This window comes from Oreochromis niloticus, linkage group LG19 (assembly GCF_001858045.2).
Source record: "Oreochromis niloticus isolate F11D_XX linkage group LG19, O_niloticus_UMD_NMBU, whole genome shotgun sequence".
Taxonomy (NCBI): domain Eukaryota; kingdom Metazoa; phylum Chordata; class Actinopteri; order Cichliformes; family Cichlidae; genus Oreochromis; species Oreochromis niloticus.
In genome coordinates this window covers 28777536-28804864 of record NC_031983.2, presented here as the reverse complement: position 1 = coordinate 28804864, position 27329 = coordinate 28777536, and the positions used below count along the sequence as shown (strand labels likewise).

Below are 27329 nucleotides of genomic sequence, written 5' to 3'. Positions count from 1 at the left end.
AAAGGGAAATTCTCTTTCAGTGTGTCTGTCCTCTGCAGGAGGATGAGAGTGCAGTGTCAGCTGCTGAGGAGAGCTGCTTGGGATGCAGTGTCCTGCTAAAGGACACTTCAGCAGTCTCCGTGCTTGACACGGTGGAGATTTGAAATGGATGTTGCAAGCTGATTGGCTCCTCTCTATCTGGATGGTAACAACGCAGGCCTACTTTACAGTAAAAATGAAGAACACGCCTGTGAGTCCGACTTCAGACGCCACTGCAGGTGCGTCCTCTGTAGGTTAAACACGATACTGGTGATGTATAAAGATGAAAGACCTCCAGAAATCTCCCCACAGATCAATTCCGCTTCCTGTGCATCTGTGTTTTCGAGCCGTAGGGGAACGAATGGTAAACCCCGGGAAAAACACGTGTTCCCGGCTCCTGAGGATCAAAAACACCAGACGTGTACATGAAACTGTGTGTGCGTGCTAAATGATTCATGAGGAGCAAACGAAAACAGGTTGGCATACAAGCGGAAAAATAGCCTGTCTGCATTTTAGATGAAGTCAGGGTCCGAGGTGAAAGAGGCGTGTAGGCATCGGAGGGAAGCAGTCTAACTGCACGCTGCTCCTATGGAGCGTATAGGACGAGCGGCACATACGGCGGCGCTGTATCAATCACTCCTACTCACACAGGTCTACAGGTTGAAGGCTGGCGTGACCTCGGCCATCTCCTGTACCTCAGAGTGTGAAAGCTGCTTCAGATTAGCTGTCCTATTCTCAGAGCAGCTATGTGCTCACAGCAATGGCAGGGAGCTGCTCTGGCCTTCAGTGCTGCTGTCTGTTCTAAGAATAGGCTGCAGGGTCCAGAGAACATCTCATCTCTGAGTCTGCCTGCCTCCCCCTCCTCCCCACACACTGTTCTCATGTAAACATATAAAAACACAGACTTTCCTCCATGAAATGCAATCGATTTATGCTGAATAATTTGCATCGTAATCACATTTAACCTCACATCTAAAACCATAATATGAGAGATGTGCTTTTTATTCCACATAAGCGCCACCTTTCTTTTCCTCTCTCCCCATCCCCGTGCTCCTTTCTTCTTCACCTCCCTTGTATTTCGTTGCTTTCCTGCCTCCTTTCCTCCTCTCCTCCCCCCCGTGTGCACTAATGTGGAGGCTGAATCTAACCCTGCTGGATGACATTACTGTGCGCTGCCTGCTGGCCTGTCTGCCTGCCTGGGGACTCTAAAATAAAACACAGCAGTAGGGAGAGCCAGAGTGAGAGCACATACTGTATAGGCTGCCTGACTGACATGCTCCGATAGAGCACGCACACACAGAAAACGGCTCGCAGAGGACAGAGCGAGCATCAAAGTATGTGCCGAATGTGTGTTTGCGAGTAAAGACGTGTGTGTGTGTGTGCGTGCGTGTAGTGAGGGGAGGCGTGCAGGCCTCTCCAGCTGTGCCCTGTCAATCATTTATGACCTAACGCTCGGAAAAGCAGAGGAGGGCGAGGTGGACAGCACTGAGAGGGAGAGATAGTGTTTCTGAATTTTCCCTTTTGTCTGATGGAAAATAAGTCAAGGAGGGGCAAATGAGCACTGAAAGACTTACAAGAATGTTTCTGTGCGTGTGTGTGAGTGTTTGTGCGCGCGCTAGTGTGAATAACACACCGCTGCCGGAACCCCGTAGCCTGAATTCAACATCCCTCACCCCGAACAAGTGACAAAAAGATAACCACGTTTCACTTCATCGCTTCACGCCCCTTCCCTCTCTCTCTCTTGCATTCTCTTCACCCCACTTCCTCACCTCACCCTCCCACCCCCAGCTCTCACTCTGTCTTTCCACATGGGTGGCCATCCTCTCCCATGTCCCAGAGGATGGGAGGCTGCGCGGCAGCTTGGCAGGCTGTCAGGGGAACGCCAGAGAGCAGGGAACATGAAGTGACTGGAACAGGGATGGGGAGGATTTGGGGTGGGGGCAGCCCACTGTGGAAGGAGCAGCTTGACTTAGCAACGTTAGGCGAAAGATGCAGAGGGCTGCTGACACAGATGCAGACCCCCCCCCCCAAAAAGAAAAAACTCGACTGCTGCACATAGCTGGAAATAACAAGGCAGCAGATGACATGTCATCCTGTGCCAATCACGCGGGCCGCCTCTAACACGTTGTCAGCCACAAACATGTCACCATTTATTGACCTGTAATTGCTCCGCACATCCTGCAGAAATCAGAGCAATTCTGGAAGAAGACAACATTCAACTGAGAGAAGCACGATTTCATCAAGTTCCTGTGCGGGCTCAGCAGCGGTGTCTGCTGCATCGCATGGAACATATCAGGATAAAAAAACAAAAAATCCAACCCAAAGACAAGAGCACTAAATTACTTTCACATAAAGGCAAGTCACAGCTCCTGGTGACTGAATGATGAGGCACAGCCAAGTTCATCTGGTCACAGGATGCTCTTTGCTCTGATTTCACCAGGTTGAGTTTAACCAAAGCTAATGTGAAGAGGCTAGTTTTAATTATACGGCACCAAATCACAACAAACAGTCGCCTCAAGACACTTTATACGCTAAGGTACAGACAACAATCTGACGACCCCCTATGCCCAAGCACTTGGCGACAGCAGGAAGGAAAAACTCCCTTTTAACAGGAAGAAACATCCAGCAGAACCAGACTGGTTCACATGCTGTGGAAGAGAAGCAGAGATTAATAATAACTGATGATCAAATGCAGAGATGTGTCTAAACACACAGTGAGTGAAGAAGAAACACTGAGTGCATCATGGGAACCCCCCAGTGTGACTGAGGGAGGATTCAGGGTCAGGAAAGGAAAGTTTTAAGACTAATCTTAAAAGTAGAGATAGGGTCTTTCTCCCAAATCCAAACGGGTACACGTAATAATGCTAACAAAAGTGGTGGTAAATGCTAATGTGTTATTCTAAATACAAAGGCTGAAATCAGAGACCTGCATTCATGCGTGACTCAACATCAGGACCGAAGCTACATGGAAACGCACACATACGACCAGCTGCAGTAGCAAATGATGCAAGCTCCCCTTTTCTTCCTAACCTACCGGAAACATTAAAGGAAAGGCGATTTCACATTAACAATACAGATACTGTACAACGATACAGAACACGAGGCGCTCCATATCTCCAATACATTTTCCGAGTCCCGAGGGGAAGTGTGACTTGCATTTGTGATAAGTCACTAAAGCACTTCTCCCTTTGGTCTTCCTTCAAAAATCCCGCCACATCACACAGCAGACTCGTCCCAAAACAACAACATGACACTCTGCCGACCCGCACTCCCTCCCTCCTGACGGAGAGAAAGGGGGGAAAAGATGACAGCAGCTTTAGATCTGACATCAAATGCCGGTGAGAGAGTGAGAAAGAGAGGGGAGGAAAGGGAAAAAAAGCGGTTACATCTCTGCCGTGACAGCTTGCTGGAAGAGCCTGGCAAATGCCGAGCAATTTCTCTCTCCTCTTCTATCTATCCATCTCTCCCTCTCTGTGTCTCTCATCAAAACTTGCCGCCGATTAGGATCTGGGCGAGCCGCACGCTTTGGATGGGATGTGAAAACACACGGAGAACCCAAGGGGTAAAACGCCGGGATTAAAGTGGTGAGGGAACGCGGGGTGATGGTGGTGCTGGTTCAAATAGATCGGCCCCCGCGACTGCAGTGGCTCCTCGCCTCGTCTCGCTCTCTCGCTTCGGATTCACACACCGATACATCAAGGCCATTTCTCATTATAGCACAAGGGGGGAGAAAGAGCTTTCATGATGCTGCTTTAGAGAGAAAGACAGAGAGCGAAAGGGAAGGGGGCTAAAGAGTGTGGGAGAGTGAAAATGAAGGAAAAAAGAAGAAAGGGGCCACATACTGTTAGCACATTATGGACACGTGTGCACGAGAAGGATGACAAACAAAGGGCCGAGCAGAGTAATCGAAACAAAGTCGAGCAGACCGTCAGCGCACACAGACTTCAGAAGTGTCCGTGCACCAAGTTCATACACTTAATTTAGCTTTTCTTGCAGTTTGCCGCTCCTGGGGCTGTTCCAAAGTATCGAGTAAATTAAACTGCACACACCTCAAGCAGTGCCAATATTTGCGACCATTTGCAAATGTCTATTTATTCTATTCTTGAAAGTGCTGCAGAGCTGCAAGCAGAGAGAGATGATGGAGTAAAAAGCGATTAGGTTGGCCAAAAAAAAAAACCCAGAGCAGCCCACATCTCTCCCTGCGTGGATCAGCCTGGTCTCACCATTTCTTCTCAATTACTCCTCCAGTCAACCTGCTCGACGCTTTTCAGCTCGCCCAAACGCCAGCAGGCAGCGCTTGTGGGTTTGCATGTGTGACTGCGTCGTGCACGTAGAAGCGACGTCTGCGTCGGTGCATATGTTTTTCTGCGCTCGTGGGCGTACGTGCGAGCGAGGGGACGGCACTACAGACAAGGACACGACACATCTGGGCCTTTACGCCTTCGGCGTGGACGCCAGTCAAAACACAGGCGTGAGCTCTAAAATGAGCAATCTAACCTCCTGAGACATCAGAGAAAGGGGCAGGTCACAGGGTGAGCGGAAGAATCTGATTGGACAGTGAGGTGGACATGCAGTCAAAAATGGCCACGATACATCTCTGAGGTTTGACTGAACGATGAGACTTTTGTGCAGCAGCATCTTTTTGCACTTTGGTCGACAGGACTGTCAATCACTCACCGGCAGACTTGAGGGGCGTTCATGGGAGACGTTATCCTCATTGTTAGCCTTCCCAGAATTCCCTGGGGTAGGACCCCTGATGCTGTAGCTCTCCTGCTGGGCCTCCTAAAGAGAAAAACAGGCAGAAAGAAGGGAACGCAGTGTCACTGAGGAAAAGGTTCAAAAATAACGGACTGATTTTTTTCTGCGTGCGGACAGACAGCTGTTCTTTGTTGACGTTACTTTTCGTGCACTGTGACAAAGTATCCACCTGCTGTTCTGAACCTAAACCGGAATCTCACAAACTCAACATCCACTTTGTCTGATGGTGGTGATGGACGTCGCCACATAAAGGTGCTCGTTTCAGAGCCTTCGGGACACGCTGTCCACTCTCTAACATACAAATGTGGATTCTTGTTGAAAATAGGATTCCTGCTTAAACGTACATGAGAAAAACCTGTGAGTCAACACATCTTTGTTCTCCTCATTAATATTGGTGGTGACATGAGCTAAACTGCTGAGTATCCTGGAGCTGAAATCAGTCGTGCTAAGCATCAGTTACATCACAGATTGAGCGTCTTCGGCCGTGATGACGAGAGCCTGCAAGCGTGTGAGAGAGTGTGCAGAGCGTCGGGTTTGCAGGACCGCAACAAACATTCCCAGTTAGATCAAGTCTGAACACAAAGAGGCCGTTTCACAGGGAGCGCGAGCGTTACAGTACAGGCGGCTGGAAAAAGCATCCAAACACGCACCCATCAGCACGCCATAGCCACCAATTCATTTCAACCAAATCCTCGCCTAACCACCCACTAATCCTCCAGACATACGCACACTCGTACAAATACACACCAGTGCACACACTCCTATTGTTCAATCCAAGTCATTTTCTTTCCCTCTGTAATCACGAGCCTATCTAGTGTAAACCAATTTTCTCGCCATTGTCGGAGGTGTTGCCCTCTCCCTCCCTCTGCATCTCTCCCTCCTTCACTCTCACTCTTCTTTTCATTCACCACGAAGGTCGTTCCTCCATCATGTTAAGCGTCTGCGGCACAATAGCAACTTGTTAAAGAGCTCCGAGTGGAAGGATTAGTGATAACTGATCGGCGAGACACAGCGAGAGATCACGCACAAGTGCCCGCGCACAGTCCCACGTAATATACAGTACACGCACGCCACACGCACGCCGGACGCAAACACACGTCTCCGGGTATTTTACTTTGAAAATCCATTTTTCCCCACAGTTTGATTTCTTATCTGTTGTGTGATTATATTGTAGTAGGTGGGCAATATTCCTGTCAGAAAGGTGATATAATTTTGTAGCTGGAGATTATCCTCCACAGCGAGAGATGTATCATGTGAAAATTGATCTATTATTAGAGCATTAAATGTGTAATCGTTTGTGGATCCAGGCTAGAAATGATGTAGGAATAATACGGCACGTCTGGAGATCCTTAAGAAAATCTGATATCGAGTTGGTTTCTTAAGCTTCTGTGTGGAGGCTGCTTTAACCGCACACAGGGAAGGTGACACTCTCACTACAACTTCTACTGTTTGTCTAAATGAGTATTTATACATTGCTTTGTGATGCTTTCATATTTTACCTGGATGCCTTTTATATATAAAGTAAAGCACTTTCATTTTTCCTTTTATTCTGAAATACGTGGAACACAATTAAACTCGGCTCGCCTCAAGTTTAAACACATATTTAAATGATTAATTCGTCACTAAAGCACCAAATCAAAAACAGCTGAATGCTTTTTAAACACCCCGATGTTTCCTGAACTGTTCATAAAAGTGTTTGAATAAATTCCACAGACATTTAAAGTACGGCTCCTGAAGCTGGTCCTGCAGCATCGCTTTGCTTCACGTCCCTCAAACTGCTTCACATGTTAATATTTCATCACATAATCCTCTCCACAGCTGACAGACTGTGATTGTTCTGATTTCAGTTTTACATATTTCTCATTCTCAAAATCTAGACTGGAAACGGTCCTACTAAAAAAAACGATGCATTATGAAGTAACTCGTTGCTTCTTATGAGTAAAACTAAACACAAAGTGACATTTTTAAACAACAAACTCTTATGTGAAATTCGAGATTTCTCTTCGTTTCAGTTCACATGTTCACACTTAAATCTGTGTAGGTGACAAAACAAGGGAGACTGATTATTTCAAGAATTTTAACTGATAATTTGTGTTGTTTTTTATTATTGTGTCTCTGCATGTGGCAACTCTGCAGTCAGAGGTGACTGGATCAATCTAAATGTCAATAGCATCGATACAGGTGCTGGTATTGGATATTTTGTTTCAGAATGTAGCTTTAAATAAATTAGTTCTTTTAAATGTAAAAACATGCACTATGAAAAAACCTTTGAACTGTAGCATCGATTTTATTTTTCATCTAAAACACATTTAACCTCCTAGGACCTGACGTCCACATATGTGAACACATGTCCAGACCAAAATACTAAATTTTGCTCTACAAGGGCCTCACATAATTCTTTGTTTTTACATTCATCAGGTCCCAATCAGCCCAAATAGCAAAGAGAAATTAAAAATGCCATGAAAGAGTTCGGTCTGCGGCTGATGTCACTTTTTTCATTTCAAATAATAAAAACAAAATGAAATCAGTCATCGAAATAAATCAAACATGGAGCCATGATCACGCCACACCAGCTCATCACTTCATACCAGCACCCCTCCTTAGCTGGAGGGGAAACCCCAGAACAGCACGATGGGATCAATCACTGGGTCACGTGTCCTCCCAGATGTGGGTGTGTGCACGGAGACGTTAACAACAGCCTCACAGTGAAGAATGGAGGTGCTATTTTAAAAAGAAAGCCATGCTAGTTTCCCTGTCAGGGCCCTCGGCAAACCATGTGTTTGTGCACGCATCCCCCCGTGTTTGTCACGAGGGGGAGGGAGGGCTGGATGCACGCCAAACGTCAGGCTTTTATTACACAGAGACCCAGCTTAGGCACAAGCGCACCTCCACAGGTAAATAACGGCCCGGGGAAGGAGGGAGGAGGAGGATGGGGGGGGGGTTTCGGAGAGGTGGACACGTGCACGGATACAGACGCTCACACGCTGAACAGAAGAGCGGCTGCTGACCCAACTCCAATATTTACTCAGGCATGAGTCTCTAGTGTGAGCGCGCGCATACTCGGGGGGATTTCTGTTTTAAGTGGGTCAGAGTGAGGTTAGCTTCATACTACTGTTTACACTCATGTTGTTACATCATTACTGTCAACTGTAATATGGACCGAGGGGGAGGGAGGGGGGGAGGGACGGGGAAAAGGAGACGCAAAAGAAGTGGAAAAGGAAAAAAAGATGAAGGCTGGAAAAAGTGAGAGCGGAACAACATCAGAGGCAAATGAAGGAGTGCTGCGAGTGCATCCTTTCATTTGAGTTTTTTCCAGTCCATTGTCTCAAAATCCCATTTCCCAGCTAATTTAGAAGCTTCTAAAATACACTCAACTCCATACCTTAAGCCTAAGGCCACAGCTAATCCTGTCTACACACACGCACACACAGACACGCTCATTCATCCTCCGTGCTTTTGAAAAGACTTCATCTTGGCATAGTAGACACGAACGAAGGATATTGAAGGCAAGCGTTTGAAGTACATGAGGGAATGCAGGAATCAAACTGTGAGTTAAATGCTATTAGACAGCTGTGTGGAGAGGCAGTGTAATATTAGATTTGATTGAATAGATGACTGCTGAATGTGGTGTAATATATAGAGCCGGAGAGGCTTTATGCAGACGTAAATCAATATTGCAGCACCACCTTAATCCCAGCCACTCAGGAGTGCGAGTCAGCCGGTGAGCGGGGAAACGCGTGGCTGTTGTGCGCCGTCGACTTGTTTTCCAGACTTTCGAGCGCTTTTAAAAGTAACTCGCAAAAATTCCAGCCTGGGATTTATTCTGTTTCTATATCGAAACACCGCCTCATACGGAGGCCGCACTCAAACGGTAATCACGACACGCATCTTACGCTTTCTTTTCTTTTCGGCTCACAGCTCATTTAAGAAGGTTGTATCGGGCCTTTTTGGTTGGTTGCACCGCACACTTTCCGACTCTCTATTCCAGCAGGGAGCAAGGTGAAATGTTGCCTCGCTTTGCTTGTATGAGTTTGATTGTCTGTCTTGGGAAAGAAAGAAATAAAATAAAAAGCAATGAAGCTCGTATGACAGCGAGCAAAAGCTATTTGATGGCATGGTGGAAACAACAGAGAGCGAGCAGAGCCAGATTCAAAGCGTTTAAGTGAAGCTGATTTTGATTGACAGCCGTCTTGATCGTTGTTTCTTTTTATTCGTGATGAAAATATGTGGCTTACTTAATCTACACTGTACATAACATGCATGTGAACATCTGTGCAGCCGTGCCGCTCTGGGGGCAGCACAGTGTCCTGCTCAAATCCAAGCCTGCCTGCTCAATCAGCTTTTTACTTCCACTCTGCTTTCCTCCCCTAATATATTCTATTTATTTCTACTTTTTCTGCCAACCTTCACTCAAAATCTACCCTCCTCTCTCTTTTTATTTGCAACCCTCCTCTTGCTTCCTGCTTCCATCTTTCCATCCCACTGACACGTCTCCATCACCACCCCTTCCTCCACTCTGATTCCTTTCATCAATATCACCTCCACACCTCTCTCCTGTTTCTCCCCTTCCCGTCTCCTCTGCTCATGACTACCAAATAAATTAGTCACCCCCCCAATTCCCCTGCACCTTGGCAAATGCACATCTCCACAAAATCTGACGCTAATGCCATTAATATTCATTAAAAATTAAGCTTAATTGCATGTCTTTAGGAGAGAGGCCCTATTCCTGCATGCACACACACACGCATGCATTTGGGCACCACCTCTTGCCATATTACAGCAAGGACAGGGCATCTCTGTTGTCCACATGCACACCCACACACACACCTTCAGATGTACCATGGGATGCAAAGGTCACGCTAACCCTCAGCAGAAAAATCACCTGGGAGAAGCTTCATAAAAACCCCACCAAGTGGTTCCTGTGGCTTAACATAAAAAATAAGTGAATTATAATAATAACAAAGACATAAACGGAACAGAACAAGTCACAAAACTAAACAAAACCCACCCGCCTCACTGGAGCAAAAGTTGTGTGTTTCATTTATACACCATCACAATCACCCCGCTCACCTCCAGCAGCGGACTGAGCCGCACTCGTGTTGTTTTGCGAGTCACTGACAATTAAACTGTTGTGCTGCTCAGGTTTAAGGACGTGCTGGTCCGTGAATGTCTTGAATGTCAGTAATTACAGTTGAATACAGTATTTTTTTTATTCATTTGTCTGAGCTGTTAACAAAGGAAACGCTGGTTTAAAAAAAAACATAACACACATCCGGGAGAGGCGGGGCGGGGGAGGTGGGGGAGGGAGGCAGGACATCCATATTCAACACCCTGCGTTCGCGCGCACACACACACACACGCTCGCACCAATCAGGCTGACTGAACTATAATTGAAGCAACAATCAGCAGTGAGAGCAAACTCTGCGCTGCAAAATGTGACAAATCACTGCCGGTTATCATGTTCTTGCCTTTCATATTTTCTTGACACTTGGATGTTTTGATCCATTTTCAAATATTTGAAAGACATTGCTGTTACATGTGCAGTTGGAAATGCATTGCTGCTTTTGTCACTGTCTGCCCGTGTAAGTGATGAGCGTTTATTCCAACATGCAGCCTGTTATTACCATCAGGTAAAAGGTGACCATTTGAATGGAAATAGCTGCGTACGCGAGGACGTGTGTGCGCGCTTGCCTATATACTTGATGCACACACACAAGTCTATCTTAATAGGTCCATTTGTAGCAGGACCTGTTCTAGTGCTGTGTCCTTCAGATTGGATTCTATCTCAGCAATCCCCCTGACCTTTAGCACAAAGAGACGACAAGAGAGGACCACACACACGGACACACACGCGGCTTGTGTGCACACACAGCCACAAGTAAGCTTTCCTGTTTGCTTATATAAACACACACACACGCGGGCATGTGTACAGGCCTTCCCCCAGGAGTGATGTCATAGCTAACAGCGCTAGCTGCCACTGCCAGGGCTTTCATTTTTTATTCCTCTACACAGGCTAATCAAATAAGAGCCAGTCTTTTTAACCATCTTCACTTCATACAGTCTTTGCAAGTCCCTGTCACCGCCACCCCCGTCCGCCCATTCACTTCAATTGCTTTGGCTCACATTTAAAAGAGGACATCCACCCAAACCGGTGTACACCCACATGACTTTTGCTGAAGCGCGGAGGAACGATATCGTGTTGGCGAGCTCGACTTTGACTGTGACATTCTTTTTTGGTGTTTTCTCTTTCTCTCCCTGTCTGTGAAGTCTGTATCCAGGAACAAATGTAGCGGCATTTCCTAACAAATGGCAGCTAAATGAGGCCCCTAGGGTGCTGTGCCGCTAACTACCGGCCCCCTTTTTTTCTGAGCCATTATGATTGTCCTAACCGTTCCAAAAACACCTCTCCTGTTCTCGTTCATTTGCATTTGAATTGCAACTCCGGCTGTACAAAAACAAACATAAATCAAAAAAAGAGGGAAAAAAGGGAGAGAAAAAACACTGGCGGATTCTGGCCGAGCAATTAGCGAGTGTCAGTCAATGTGGAGGTAAAAGAAAAACACACACACCCGCACGCGCACACACTAAATTAAAAACATTGTCTCAAACACATGCAGACACACTGTCACACATGCTCGTACACAGAAGAACGCGAGCTGACATACTGTATGTGCTTTAAATATATATTTTCAATTTTATCATTTAGTTTTGTGCTGAAAACTCATCAAGCTTAAGTGCTCGTCAGCGGTGGCCAATCACAGTGTGGCAGGCCCAGGGTTGCCGTGGCGATATGCGGGGACATTTAGAGGACTCCGATAAACTCTGCCATTTAAAAGGTTATGACAATTAACGCGGCTCTCCGCAAATTACCACTGCCAGACCTTTACCCACGGACGTCTCTCTCTCCCTCTTATCACCTTGCGCCCAGCCTCGCTCTCTCTCTCTCTCTCTCTCCTCCTCCTCTCTATCTCGCCATATGCCCTCCATTTCCGCAGCCTACCCCACCCTTCCCTCCGCCTGTCCCCCTTCCAGCCAGCAGCACTTTTAATATCCCGTTAATTAACAGAGTTCTTCTCTTAATATTCAAATGGTGACCAATTAATGACATTGAACTTTAGGTGCCCCACCCACCCACACACCATGCCCCCACAACACACACGCACACCTTTAGTGCAACTCCTATCACTTCCTATTGAATCTCTCTCTCTCGCTCTCTCTCACACACACACACACACACACACACACACACACACACCGCTTCCCGGCTCTCATTTCCTCCTCTCCGTCCCCTCAACCTCTCCGCCATCACCAAGGTGAGCTCCCATTTCCGTGTGATTGAAAGAGTTTTGTGAGGCAGCTGAGCAAGTATACAGCGAGGGGGTAATAAAGTCGGAGGGGGGAGGGGGGCCACAGAAAGGCACCGTGGCCTTTTAATTAACCTGGTGTGATTAAAAGCGGGGTGGCGGAGGGTGGGGGGAAGGGCCTGCTGCTGTAGCCGGGTGGGGGCAGAGAGGTGACAGACAGGAAATAGGAAATGACAAACTGGAAGTGGGCCCAATCGATGAACCCGTTTGTGGGAATTTGACATGTATGCAAGTCTAGTGTAATGTGTTACAAAACGATGCATTAAAGTAATCTGATTCCTTTGCCCTTGTAAGATTAGTTTTGTTGCTCGAGATGCAGTTTTTAGTTATGTTTTCAAATAAATGTTTACAGTTAAATCGACACATTGTCCTTATTTTAACAATGAGCAATATGGCCGAGAGCGCCGCCTTTAAACTGTGGAAGTATTCATATTACTTCACATCGGGTCTTAGGGAGAGCTGGGAGCTGTTAAGGAGCTAAGCACAGTTCCCCTACACTGGTGAGGCCTTTGGAGAATATAACTGTAGGTGACCAAAAAGAAGTGTTTACAGTCATGTAGAAAGTCGGGCATGCGTCCATGCACAGCTCTGAAGGTCCCGCTACAGCGATTCTGTGAGGCTGATGTCTGGACTATTGGCAGCACGTTGACTCTTTTCTTTTTCAGTCGTTCTGTTGGACCTTTGCTGCTACGCTGGGATCTTTGTCCTGTCGATGACCCAGTTTGGTCCAAGCTTTAGTCACACAGATGGGCTGACTTTGGTACACAGAGGAAGTCAAGGTCCACTCAAATCCTCATCCCACCTCCACCGTGCTGACAGCTGGTGTGAGGTGCTGGGTTTCCTCATCACAGACAAATATCTCCACTTTGGTGTCGTCGTTGTTCCGGCAGTCTTGTGGTTCTTTCAGATAAAACTTGCTTTCTCCAGCAACCCTACCAAACAAGTCATACCTGCTCAGCCTTTTTCTAATTGTACTGACATGAACTTTAACCCCGAACACGCTCTAGGGTTTTTGCAGTTTCTCTGAGCGTTGCACAATCGGACCTTGGGGGGAACTTGCTGGAATGTGCACTTCTTCAAACCAACAAACTGCCAAAATGTCTGCTTTTATAGATGTGCTCACACTCACTGATAATGAATTAATCCAGTGCAGCACCTTGGTTAGCAGCACCGAGCTGCTACTGACTGTCTGAATTTCCATGAACGCAGTAAAGCTGGACTTTCTTGTTTTTAATGTATTTGTGGAAACACAGAAACATTCAGCAACGCTTCAAATAACCGGTAAAATAAAGTAAATGCACTGCTTAACACGCAGAATCACTCAGGGAAATTGTTCTTTAGATATCATACTCTGATACCAAACTATATTTAAATTATATCTGCATGCACCTGGCTGTCTCCCAGTTTTCTGAGCTATATTTTACAGATGCACGTCTCTCACGAGGTTTTGCTGTTCACCTTTTCAGAGTTTTGATGAGTGACGCAGCGCTGCACAGCAGGCACACATGCAGCAGTTACTATCCAATTCAAGGTAAAGCTGAAGGAAAGCGCGTTAAAAGGGAGACCTGCAAGATTGGTCATGTTTTTCTTCTTTCCTCTGACAGCTGACACGGATGGAAAACCGTTGTGCTCAAGTCACTTGAAAGCATCTAACCCAATGAATCAGCTTCCTCCCATGTAGGTCCCTGCAAAGAGGCCGTGTCTCCTCCAATCAGCTGAGAGTTCATCTGTACTAAAGCGCCCCTCCCCAGGGGCTACTCTCAGGCAGGAAGGGGAAACAGTCAATAGAGAAATTGGAATCAGTTTCACAAAAGAGAGTGGGATGGGTGGTATTTTTTTTCCACTCACTTCCTTTTCCAAAGGCTCGCAGTCGAATCCAGATGACTGTAGCAGTCACCCAAAAACCGCTGAATAGAACATCCAGCATAGAGTTTAAACAAGCCTATATTCTGTTGCATGTAATTACTCTGCAAACATCAATTTAACACACTGTTCCTCAGTGAAAAATTAAATAGTGTGGAGTAGCTGATCAAAGCCTGCGCCGTGTCCTTACAACGTTATGAGTTTAAGTCTGGCAGTTGGCCAACGTTGCATTTCACCCCCTCCAGTCTGTCCTGTCATACTGTGCTGTATACTACCCAATAAAGCAAACACGCCATAAAAAATTATCTCCAAATTCTTGAAATTATAGCTCTCTCGTTTTCGTTTTTATGAGGCGGAGTGTGTAACACGGTAACAAAATATCACTCGCTTCATCTGCCGAGCGTCAAGCGTAATATAGCCATCAAGAGAAAGAAAGGGCGCACATTTCCTCCTTTTAAGTGATTTGTCTCACAACGGAGCTGCCGCCAACACTGAGGGTCGTGATATTTATAGGGCGTCTTTAAACTTTACTTCCAGAAAAACGGGCTTTTAAATATTTTTCCACATAGCAGGAGTAATTCTTGTTACAATTTTATTTTTTAAAGAGGATTAATCCCACACGATTTGGTGGAATCTTGTTCATATACGAACAATCGAGTAGTTCACGTGGTAAAAACAAGGGTCAAATAAACTTTACTGTTACTCATAATCATGGCTTTAAAAATATCTGCCTTTCTCAAACAGCCATTCAAAATCTAGCAGCACATGCACTTTTATTTTTTTCAAAGCGCACTCCTTCCCTGGTGGAAAATATATATATTTTTACTTTTTGTATGAGCCTTGATGTCTTCGAAATGCCTTTTTAGCCTGCTTTGCTCCTTGCAATCAGATGAGGTCACAGCAGTGCAATAGACTCAAAGAAAGGCAGCGTTTTCACTTCGATTTGTTACAAAACCAGCTAATAGCGGTCGGTTGCAGAGCAAATTCTGTGTCAAAGGCAGCTGGAATGGTTCCATCAACTGGAGGATGTCCTCTGGCTAGGGTTAATGGGAGTGGAGTGGGGGGAAAGGAACCGCGGAGAGCGCCGGAAGAACAAAATAAAGAACTTTTCAGCTTGGATTTCTCAGAGTAATGCGGGGTCAAAAAACAGGGGTCAATACCACAATGACATCCTAATCTGGCGCGCGCTGGCGATCGCGCGTATGCGTGTAATCCGCTCTGTGCGGCTCGCATCATGTCTCATTTCAGCCCAGAATCACAGACAAAGGTCACCGTTTGACCTTTTCGCAGCTCCGAGTTGCCGCGGCGCACTCGGCTGATTAGTGTACACGCAGACACAGTGCACAAAAGTGACAGGAAGCCACACGCTCGCTCAGAACAGAAAAATGAAAGCGATACAGCGCCGAGCTGAAGGCACACAAAACCTTCTATTTGTAATCTTGGCCGAGCTCGCCGTGTACGTTCAATTTTCCAAACGTGTTTACCTCTCAGATCCAAAATCAAAGCCGGCCACCGCGTTTCTTTGTTCTTTAAATTTATTCTGGTATTTCCTGGTATTTGTTTCCCTCTCGAAAATCCTCTCTCGCTCAATCGATGACCAATTAACTTTGTCTTAATGCCACCGCGCTTGCTTGTTTTTGTTATGTTTAAAATGTCATGTTTTTTAATGATCAATATTGTGAATTTTCAGTAATTACTGCAGCACAAACTGCTGAAATACTGGAAATGTTTGGCTACTTCCACATGTATGCCTGTACATGCTAAAGATCCACTTAGTTCCTAATAATATGTAAAGTATGTGTGTAAATGGCTGCAACATAACTGCATCCAAGCCGGGAGCTTATTAGAAGATGGAAAGAATGAATTTAGCGGGTCTTTAGTGTGACAGACAGGCAGGAACCAGGAGGTGGCGACTCACTGCCTGCTGTGCTAAAGCAACATTAAATGCTGCACCGTTGTTTCAACACGCAGGAAGGGCGTCGTGATTACAGGTAAAGATGGTGGGAAGCTGCCGAAGGTATCGAGCCTTTCATGTAGCCGTAACAAGCTTGTGTGCCTGCCCTTAAAGGAGCACGCTTGCATAACAATGAAAAACAGAGGGAGACCAGCTCCCCGGTCAGCACACAAGTTGGCATAGCAACCAATATGGGACTTATCAGCACAGGTGAAATGACTTCGGCCAATGGGAGCACTCGGGCAGAACTACCTGGTATATAAATGTCAGCGTGGGTCAATTGCCGCCGCGTGATCGGCAATGATGAAAACACACCATTACTGTCACCAAATGTCAACGCGGCCATGGATCTCAGCCTCTCCCAGTTAGAGTGACTAATGTTTGCTCAGTAGGCTGCACAGCCTGTGTGTGTGAGCATGTTAAGTGAGGAAACAAGAGTAAGAGCTTTTTCAGCGTGAGACAAAAGGCGCGCTGGCTGAAACATTCACTCAGCATGAAAATTACTATATGCTAACACTGATGATTTCCTTTTTTGACAACCTGCTTTTGTGCTAACGATGGCTTTTTGCTCAGCATTCTGTCTCGGTGCGCTCGGTATTCAAGTCTGCCGAAGAAAGTTTTAACTACATCTCGGTAAATCACAGTATAACAGCTAACCGCCGCCGCCAAACGGCAGTCAGCCTGCGCAGATAACGGCCTATCCAGTGCATGTGTCGGATGACGTCTCTTTGCATGGATGTTCTCTGTAATGAAGGATAACATGCATCATTATAGAGGGAAAGCATCCTGATCCGTGTTGCAGTGTGCAGTGCTCAGTCGTGCACTGGCTGCATGGATATCATCAACACATATCTGCAGCTGCACTGTGATGTTACTGTTAATGCTCAATCCATATTAATGCACGCTATTTTATGTACTTTTTTATTTGCCACTTCAGCCTTTTGCCTCACACTGAAGTGCTCTTTTTTTAGGCAATCCTGACTGAATTAAACTAAATGCCTTTATCAGCTACGATCCTGCGGAAGGGCTCGCGGCACCACCGTTTCCATAATCTGACATATCCTGTTCAAACTGATCTTCTTTCCTCCTCTTCAGTCTGATCCGTCCTTTCCCGTCCACTTCTTCTGTAATCTCTCCCGTCTTCTCCCGTTTTACTTTTTTTCCTTTGCTCTGTTTTGCTCTCTCTGTAATGATCCAGGGCAACACTGCGAGCCAGAGTCACTCCATGCGGGCTGATAGATAGATCCCTCTGGCTGCAGAGTGGATGGGAAACACATGGGCAGACTTCACTCAACTCAGAAAAAACAACTGCTTGAAGCCAGCTTCCCAGTGGAAATCTTCTACAGAACATCACGCTAAAACTTGGCAGGACACGTCTCGATCCATATCTGCAGAACAGGCCCTTTGTTGTTCTGAGAATTCGGTTTGCACTGGCAGGCCTGTGCTCATTGAAAATATACAATATGTGTTTATACACTATGATTGTCCAATCTCTGAAACACGCATTGCATGCAAATGTTTCTGCACAGTGTGCGTGCTTCGAGAAAACAGTCAAATATTTCGAAACGCAGAGAGTGAGCTCTACCTAAAATATGTCTCATGAATAATGTGAAAGAGTAATGGGCCTGGACCCCCCCCCCCCCACACACACACACACACGTCAGGTTTTCATATCTTGTGGGGACAGCTAATTGACATAATGCTTTCACTAACCCAATTGTAACCCTGACACTAAAACCACATTTTGAGTCTCAAACATGTCTTCAAACATGTGGGGACCAGAATTTTTGGTCCCCACAAAGATATGAATACATGCACACACACAGTTCCTCTGTTCAGATGCTTTTTCCAATCTCAGCACAACTCAAACGTGGAAAAAGATTTGGATGAAACCTCGTTGTGTTGATTAATTATGGCTACTATTTACTCTTTCCTCATGTAAAGGGGAAGTAAACGTGAATGTGTGCACAGCTGTTTCCTGCAGGAAGCCTCACTGGTCTCGGTTTACGGCCCGTGTGCTGGTACCTGTTGCAGTGGCGGCCGAGGCTGCAGGTAGGAGCTTGGGGTTGGTCCTGGAGGGGTCTGATGAGGGGGGCTGAAGTACGGAGGGGTTCCCTGCTGCCCCCCTTGCTGCTGCTGCTGCTGCTGCTGCTGGCTGTATCCAACCATCCCCTGTTGGCCATATGGCACCACCTGCTGAAACAACCAACCACACGACAGTTAGAGGGGAGGTATTAAGGTCAGGACTGAGAGCAAGACTTTCACTTTAAATTAAAAGCAATGCAGAGAGGCTGCCAGGTGCAATTAGTAGGATATCAAAGCAGGTGGCAGGTAACATACTGCAGTCGTCAATCATACATTTGCCAGAAGCAAAAGCATCCCACACAGGTCTACACAAACTGTCCCTTATCCTTTTTTCCAATTGGTGTGATTGTCCCTCAGCGAGAGGCTCTTAATTTAGCTCCTCGCAGGCTGACACGCGCCTCCCAGCAGCGCTCTGCCTAATGAACTCACGCTGCAGAAACCGCTAACTTTATGTCCTCTGCCTTGCCAAACGCATCCTGCTCTCTACATTAACTCCGACTCGGACAGCTCGCAGATGGGATGAGGTGCGCCGGATATTACTGTAGTCGCCGTCCCAGGCCGTGACCTTAATGAGGGACACGCGAATGAGCCACGGCGTTCCAGAGCAAGAGCGGTTAAAAAACTAACTCAGGAGGGCGAAGCCATGCCAAGTGCCAATGCTGCATTACATGGTGGTTATGAGAGAGAATGTGAACAGGGAATGCATGTAACAAGCTGGCACAAATACAAATCTAGCCTTAATCCCTTCTTGTCGTTTGTTATGACTACAGACAGCGCCAGGTGCTCCTCGCTCCTCTGCGGATTTCCTATGGAGGCTGGGGTTTTCTCATCACACGCACGTGTAACCACTGACTCATTTTAAATAGTTTAGGACAGCCAAACTACAGACCAGTTGCTAGGTTCGGCAGGGCTACAATAGAAAGCGAGGCGAATACGGAATGAAATGGCTGGAGACAGGAATTTGAGCAGCAACGGTTATTATTTTGCACAAAAATGAAATAAACAAGACACAAATTCCACATTGACAGTAGTAATGGTAATAATAACAATAGCAATAATCAGAATAAGCCGGCAACAAAAATAACCCCAAAAATAGTCATTTGAGCTCAATGTTCAATTGTCCTTTTGTCTTTGGTCATTTGTCAAGTCAGAAATTCTTAGTCTAGTTCTTTTTCTCTTTCGTTTGTGGTTTGTGTGTTACCACTTCGAAGTCTCCGTCGAGGAAGAAGAGTAAGTTCCTCTGCAAAGTTCAGTCCGGGCTCAGGCTCGCCATCTCCATCCGGAGAGAATCCATCGTAATCCAGAATCTTAGTTCCTTCCACACGAACAAGGGAAAAAAAACCTAGCCTGCACAACAATATTAACATTATTGCACACAGCCAGCTCCGTTTCTTCTCTCGTATCACAGCTATAGCTTCAGTTCTTTATCTTTTCCACATTACCACAGTAATACATTACATGCATGCTTTGAATATATCTCTCGTTGTACATGAAATTATTTTAACCATGTAAAACAACAAATGAATTTCTCGTTCTCTTTTTAACCATGAAATTGTGATTAATAGGTATAAACAGCAAGATAATAGATTTTTTTTCAATCATCCTTCAAGTATACTAACAAATTCTACCACAAACAGCATTTCCATCGTTTTTAAACAGCAAATTACCACTCGCGAATTGGTATGAACAGAAGAAACAACTTTTAGCAACAGACTAACACATTTTTATTCTTTCAAACACATGGGCTCAACTCACCAAAATGTTAGAAAATTCTGCACGAGCTATCCGTGGCCTGTCTCATCTACTTCCACGTGCGAAAAGACCTAGCTCATGTGAAATGATGGTCTGGTGTTTTGGAAGACGGGGCTAAAACCACCTTCAACCAATGAAAAAGGCATTTATCCCTTGTGATCCGGCAACAGGAAAAATAAAGTTTGCTGGAGGATCACACTTCCTTTTTTCAAAATAAATGTTGCTTTTCAAAATAAAAGAATGAAAATACATTTATACAAATAAAGCGAAAACAAGAAAAAAATAACAAAGGCAGTTTTCTCTACCGGGTTACACTCTCCCCAGCTAAATATCATGCACGTCTCGTTGCATGTGTAGCCAGTACTGTCCCTCTGTATTATTTAGGGACTCAGAAAAGGCTATGCTTAAACCCTGGAAAAGTGATTTCACAACAGTCACCAGAGGGTTTCCTAAATCAGGATAATCAAGTCTTTTAGGTGGATGTCTGATTCTTATTGACTGTCTTACTGGTTGAGTTGTAATGGGATCACCACTGTCCATCTCATCAGGTGAGTTAACAGGCTGGTTTCCTGGTTCTTTAACTGAATCCTCAGGCGATTCATCCAATACGGTTTCGGTTCCATTGTCCACAGGATTGTCAATTCCAATCTCGTCTTCATCTGGTGAGTTTTCAACAAGCACATGATCGGTAAGTTCATCTTTGCTTGCATTTTTATCCATATTCGGCTCCTTGTTGCTAGCAGTTTCAGAAAGGTCACAATCAGGTAAGTTTGTAATGTCTGGTTCATGAGAAGGTTTTGGATATTCATGTACAGTAGTAAATCTGGTTATTTCTTCACATGGGGAATCATCAACCCATTGAATGAAAAGTTCATTGTCAAGTTCCATTGATTCTTCATCCTCATTGCTTTCTGTGACAACAGTTTGACGCGTTTTAGGACGGTGAACCTGCTGTGGCTCAGATGTGTCTGCGGTGGCAACCGGGAGGAAACTGCAGGGAAGCAACAGGTCTCTGTGTAAAGTTCGGGAGGGACCTTGCTTTGACTCGGGTTTAACAGTATAAACGGGTAGGTCGCCTGCACGTTTGACTACCACATGGATGTCTGCCTCCCATTTATCAGCAAGTTTGTGCTTGCCACGCAGCCGCACGTTTCTAACTAAAACCCGGTCCCCAGGTTCAAGTTCAGAAACCGTTATTTTGCGATCAAATCTGGCCTTATTCTTTTCTGCCACTTTTTGTGCGGTTTGAGAAGCTAACCTATAGCTTTCCTCTAGCCGTTTCTTGAGACTTTCAACATATTGTGAATGTGTCACTTTTTGATCTTTGCTGAGAGGAAGTCCATATGCAAGATCAACAGCTAATCTGGGTTTTCTACCAAACATCAACTCGTAGGGTGTAAACCCTGTTGCATCACTACGGGTGCAATTGTACGCATGTACTAATGGCATAACATAGTCTTTCCAGTGAGACTTTTGTTTGGATTCCAGTGTTCCTAACATACTAAGTAGTGTTCTATTAAATCGTTCAGTAGGGTTACCACGTGGGTGGTACGGGGTAGTTCTTATTTTCTTTATCCCAGAGATCTCACACAGATCTTTTATTAGTTTTGCCTCAAAATCAGGACCCTGATCGCTGTGCAGGCGCTCAGGTATGCCGTAGTGGACAATGAACTGGTCCACAGGCACCTGGCGACCGTTCGTGACTTTTGATTAGAGGTGGGCAACGCAAGGGCAAATTTAGTGAAATGATCGGTTATCACAAGGATATCACGTGTGTTGCTACTGTCTGGTTCTAGACTGAGAAAATCCATACAGACGAGTTCTAAAGGTCTGGTTGTTGTTATGTTGACCAGTCTAGCTGCTTTTTCAGGAGGACTCTTTCTCCGTATACAACGATCACATGTTTTCACTTTTTGCTCAACCTCTGTTGCCATGCGTGGCCAATAGAATCGTGTTCTGACCAGATCAAGGGTTCTGTCGATACCTAAGTGGCCCATGTCATCATGCAAACTTTGGAGCACTGAAGCTCTGAGCTCCTCAGGAAGAACAAGCTGGTGGGTCACCTGGTCTCCATCTTGTCTTTTTCTGTATAACACCTCATTGTGCATTTCCAATCGACTGAGTTCCCTAAGCAAAAGAGGGAGATCTGGGAGTTCTTTTCTAACAGTCGGTGGAGGTGTCTGGCCATGTTCGATTTGTTTGATAACTTGGTTGATTGTCGAGTCTGCTCTCTGCTTATCCTTAATTTCTGATTGGGACAAGGCAGGAATGGTTGGTAAGCCATGATGTTCTTCTGAAACATAGATGTCTGGGATCGCATCAGCTGAGAGGGTAAGTGACTCTACAAGTGTAACACCACTATCCTGACAATCATTACTGACTTTTACAAGGTGATTTCGACAGATTGCTTGGACAACATCACTATCTACAAGCTTTAGGGTGTCAGTGGTGTCAGTGTCAGCTAGGTGACGCTCTACAAATCGGCTTACACGCTCCTGCTCTTTCCTGGACTGGACATCATTTACGAGTTCTCCATGAGGACGTCTAGACAACCCATCTGCGTCTAGGTTGTGCTTGCCCGCTCTATACTGTAACTTAAAGTTGTAGTTAGACAAAGCGGCAAGCCACCTATAGCCAGTGGCATCTAACTTAGCAGAGGTCAATATGTATGTGAGTGGGTTACTATCTGTAACTACAGTGAACTGACCACCATACAAATAATCGTGAAACTTTTCGGTCACTGCCCATTTGAGTGCTAAAAACTCCAACTTGTGGGCGGATATCGTGCTTCACTTCTTGATAACCCACGACTGGCAAAAGCTATGGCTCTGAGCTGACCCTCCTGCTCCTGGTAGAGTGCTGCACCTAAGCCAGTAGTACTGGCATCGGTATGGAGCACATAAGGCAGCTTCGAGTCTGCAAAGCCTAAGACGGGGGCTGACGTTAGCTTTTCAATGATGGAGTCAAAAGCTTTTTGACACTCTGCGGTCCATCGGTCCTCAAATGGCAGTTTGGGATCAAAGTAGGTCTGGTTGGGTTCTTTGGACTTTGACTTCTTACGGAGTGGTGGGTAACCACGAGTGAGGTCATTGAGTGGGCGTACTATGGACGAGTACCCTTTTACAAAACGTCTGTAGTAACCTGAGAACCCTAGAAAAGATCTCAGTTCTTTGAGATTCTTGGGCCGTGGCCAGGTCTTTAGGGCCTGAATCTTTTCGGGATCCGTCTCAACTCCGCTTTCAGAGATTACATGCCCAAGATACCGAACTGTGGTTTGGAAAAATTTACATTTTTCCGGCGATAACTTTAGGCCATACTCTTTAAGGCGATGGAGTACCCGCATAAGTCGTCGTTCGTGTTCTTCCAAACTATCTGAGAAGATGATGAGATCGTCTAAAAAGACGAGTACTTCACATAAGTTCATATCGCCCACACAGCGCTCCATCAGCCGCTGGAAGGTGCTTGGGGCGTTGGTTATGCCCTGCGGCATGCGGTTAAACTCCCAGAACCCAAGCGGTGTCACAAACGCGGTCTTTTCTTTGTCTGCTTCCTCAACCTCTATCTGGTAATACCCAGACTTAAGATCGAGGACCGTGAACCACTTGGATCCTGAAAGGGCAGAGAATGTCTCTTCCAGATTTGGAAGTGCGTAAGAGTCTTTTATTGTTTGCAAGTTCAGCTTGCGAAAGTCTATACATAGACGCACATCATTGTTCCGCTTTCTCACCACAACAATGGGAGACGAGAAGGGTGACTGAGACTCTCTTATCACACCTGCAGCAAGCAGCTCCTGCAGATGTTTCCGGACAGCCTCAAGATCTTGAGGGTGTATAGGGCGTGCACGGTGCTTGAAGGTAGTCGGATCATTAAGCTTGATGGAATGTTTCACCTTGCTCGTACACCCAAAGTCAAGATCATGAAAAGCAAATACTTCCGGAATGTCATTGAGTTGCTTGGTTATCCTCTCTTTCCATTCATGTGGAATCGGTGAGTCACCAAAGTTGAAATTCAGCGGTGCCTTGTTTTTGGCTGACTCATTAACACTGGTGACATTATGCTGGGACAGGATACAATGGAAAGCTCCCAGCTCTGCAATGACACAAGTAGACGGGATAGTAACATCTTGTTCTGTTTCATTTGTAATCATAACAGGCACTTTGTGTGGAGCTCGGGAAGGAAGTGTTATCAAGCAAGTTTTAACACAAAGGCCACCAGGCAAGGAAGACTGAGAGGGGTGTTCAACTATGGCACATGTGTCTGCTGCAGTACAGTGAACGTTAGCAGATCCCTCTAAAACCACTGTTTGGCCTGCTGGAACTACAGCTGTAGCCTTGCCCGACAGGGTAACTAACCCAATGTTCCCATCTTTGTTCTGTGTATGTCTTAGTTCGAGAGTTTTCAACAGGGCTCTAAACCCGCAAGGACTGGGTAAGTAGTCGGAAGTGTTAAGGTCCAAAAATTTTTCATAAAGGACATCAAGCGTGTTTGTTCCCACTAACACTGGGGTCTGACTGTTTGGATGAGTGTCTGGAACAACAAGAGCTAAGGTTGGTATGTCAATCTCTGCATCTAAGAAGTCTTTTGGAAAAGTAATGCATGTCTCTATATAACCCAAATAGGGGACGGGCTGACCTGCAGCACCCTCCACTTCTAAAAGATCATAGAGTGGGTTAAGGTTTTGATCTGGAAAGTTCTGTTTGTAGAACGACTCAGTGACTGTGGTCACTTGTGACCCTGAGTCCAGGAGACAATTCACATTAATGCCAGAAATGCTAACTACTGCTGTGCATTTAGAGCCAACCAACCCTTTTGGCAGACTATACTTCTGTGGCTTAGTGACAGATTGCTTGCAGTTAGCACGCTGCATGTACTTAGTGGGACATGATCGCCTGGCTGCAGTCTCCATTTGCCCCGCAATAGAGACTGTTTTCAGTTTAACTGTTCCTTAGCGGCAGGAGGGTTCTCAACCTCCCATTTCCTCTGTTTCTCTTTAAACAGTTTGCGCTTTTCAGCAACTAGAGCTGGGTTTGGTTCATTTTCGCAGTTTGGCTTGATGTGGCCATCTTCTCCACATTGGAAACAGTACCACGGTTTGGGTGGGGTACTTTGAGTTTTAACTGTTCGTTCTGTGGGCTCCTTGCTCACTCTGTCTGGCTTTCGGTTCTCTTTAAACTTTGTATGGGGGGCACATCTGGAATTCTGTGTTTTCGGTTTCGCAGTCAGCCGCACCAGTTGGGCCTGGAGTTCTGCAACTTGCTTTGAGAGTTCTTTAATTGAGCTTAAGGTGGTTGTGTCTTCATTTTCGTCTAAGCAGCCTTTGACTGTTTGGAGGTGGTATGTCGCTTTTTGTTTGGTGATGTTCAAATGTTGCTTCATTCGCATGTTTTTGGTAGCATTTTGGTCTTCTTCTGTGCGTAATAAGAGAAGCAACTCAGGAAAAGATGGGGGATTTGTCCGTTTTTGTTTTAATTGAAGTGCGTTTAAAAGGGAATCATCCCAGCAACCACGACAGAACTGCGTGACAAGGAGTCTGTCAACATCATTGCTTAAAGCACCACCACGTTTTACAGTGTGAGTTAAAGCTACCTGAAGGCGTTGTAAGTATGCCGACGGTTTCTCACCTGGATTTTGGAAGGTGTCAAGAAATTTGGCGTAAAGCTCTCCACCATCTTGAACTGTCCCATAGGCAGAATCCAACATCTGAAGGTAGTCTGCAGGTGAGCTGTCGGGGTTCAAATGCTTAACTACGTCAGCTGCCGGGGGTAAGAGAGACTCAAGAATCTTTCGCGATTGTTGCAGTTGCGACAGGGAAGTGTCACTCATGATTAGTTCAGCACTGGAACGCCAAGTATCATAATCTGGCTCATAGGTTGGCCGGGGATCCTTGCCAGAAAAAGCTCTGAGTTTTTGAGAAAAATGTTGCACTGAATGATCATCTCTTCTCACAATGTGCTCAACTACTACACGCTGCACCTCAGGAGGGTTTAAATCAGGTGCAGGTATGGTGGGTGCACTATGAGCTGGGTTTCTTGCAGTGTGGTTTGAGTGGTTCGATTGTTGTGCACCATCAACACTGGGTTCAACAGCTGAAGGCTGAAACTCAGCCAAGGGAGATTCAGGTAAGTCAATTTGCTCTGATTGATCACGTTCAGGCTCTTTGATTGATTCAGCAATCTGTGACATCATGTCCTTCAGAACATCTGCAAACCCTCGGCCGCTCATTTTGGCTAGGTTTTTTAACTCAGTGAGATATGACTTGGTTGTATCATTCCCCACACATCGCGTGTATACGCTTGCAAGAGATTGTATTCTATAGTTAACTCCACTATCGGATATGTGGTTGTAAGGTAACGGCTCAAGAGCATCAACAGCAGTACCTGAATTGTACTCAACAACAACACTCGGGAAAAACTCAGATTTACTATCATCTACCTTTAAAACTCTTGAGATTGACCCATACTGTTTTAGGAATTCAGTCACCTCATCAATCTGCTCATCTCCAGCTATTTCGCTCACTATCACCGAATTTGGGACTTTAACAGATTCACGCTCAACAAGACGCTCCATTTTGGGTGCGTTATATACTTGTAATCACATGAGAAAAAGGCTCCTGGCTGGCTCGCCAAGACTTACTGTAACCACTGACTCATTTTAAATAGTTTAGGACAGCCAAACTACAGACCAGTTGCTAGGTTCGGCAGGGCTACAATAGAAAGCGAGGCGAATACGGAATGAAATGGCTGGAGACAGGAATTTGAGCAGCAACGGTTATTATTTTGCACAAAAATGAAATAAACAAGACACAAATTCCACATTGACAGTAGTAATGGTAATAATAACAATAGCAATAATCAGAATAAGCCGGCAACAAAAATAACCCCAAAAATAGTCATTTGAGCTCAATGTTCAATTGTCCTTTTGTCTTTGGTCATTTGTCAAGTCAGAAATTCTTAGTCTAGTTCTTTTTCTCTTTCGTTTGTGGTTTGTGTGTTACCACTTCGAAGTCTCCGTCGAGGAAGAAGAGTAAGTTCCTCTGCAAAGTTCAGTCCGGGCTCAGGCTCGCCATCTCCATCCGGAGAGAATCCATCGTAATCCAGAATCTTAGTTCCTTCCACACGAACAAGGGAAAAAAAACCTAGCCTGCACAACAATATTAACATTATTGCACACAGCCAGCTCCGTTTCTTCTCTCGTATCACAGCTATAGCTTCAGTTCTTTATCTTTTCCACATTACCACAGTAATACATTACATGCATGCTTTGAATATATCTCTCGTTGTACATGAAATTATTTTAACCATGTAAAACAACAAATGAATTTCTCGTTCTCTTTTTAACCATGAAATTGTGATTAATAGGTATAAACAGCAAGATAATAGATTTTTTTTCAATCATCCTTCAAGTATACTAACAAATTCTACCACAAACAGCATTTCCATCGTTTTTAAACAGCAAATTACCACTCGCGAATTGGTATGAACAGAAGAAACAACTTTTAGCAACAGACTAACACATTTTTATTCTTTCAAACACAT

The 27329-nt window shown here is 45.4% G+C and overlaps 2 protein-coding genes across 2 annotated transcripts in view; both read right to left on the bottom strand.

The window, feature by feature from the left end:
- LOC102077873 (AT-rich interactive domain-containing protein 1B) overlaps positions 1-27329 on the bottom strand; it is a 167209-nt gene that overhangs the window by 97438 nt on the left and 42442 nt on the right. Inside the window, 2 exon segments of the mRNA XM_005477682.4 lie at positions 4696-4800; positions 17983-18153. Coding sequence (XP_005477739.2) covers positions 4696-4800; positions 17983-18153 — 276 coding nt within the window.
- Positions 19003-21466, bottom strand: LOC109195961 (uncharacterized). The gene is made up of 2 exons (XM_019348778.2): positions 19798-21466; positions 19003-19389 (listed from the first exon to the last, which is right to left on the bottom strand). The coding sequence occupies exon 1, from the start codon at positions 21292-21294 to the stop codon at positions 20119-20121; it is 1176 nt and encodes a 391-aa protein (XP_019204323.1). The 5' UTR covers positions 21295-21466; the 3' UTR covers positions 19003-19389; positions 19798-20118.

Bases quoted from the DNA above. Each gene is read 5' to 3' on its own strand.
- LOC109195961 (XM_019348778.2), bottom strand. From the start codon at position 21,294: ATGTTAGGAACACTGGAATCCAAACAAAAGTCTCACTGGAAAGACTAT.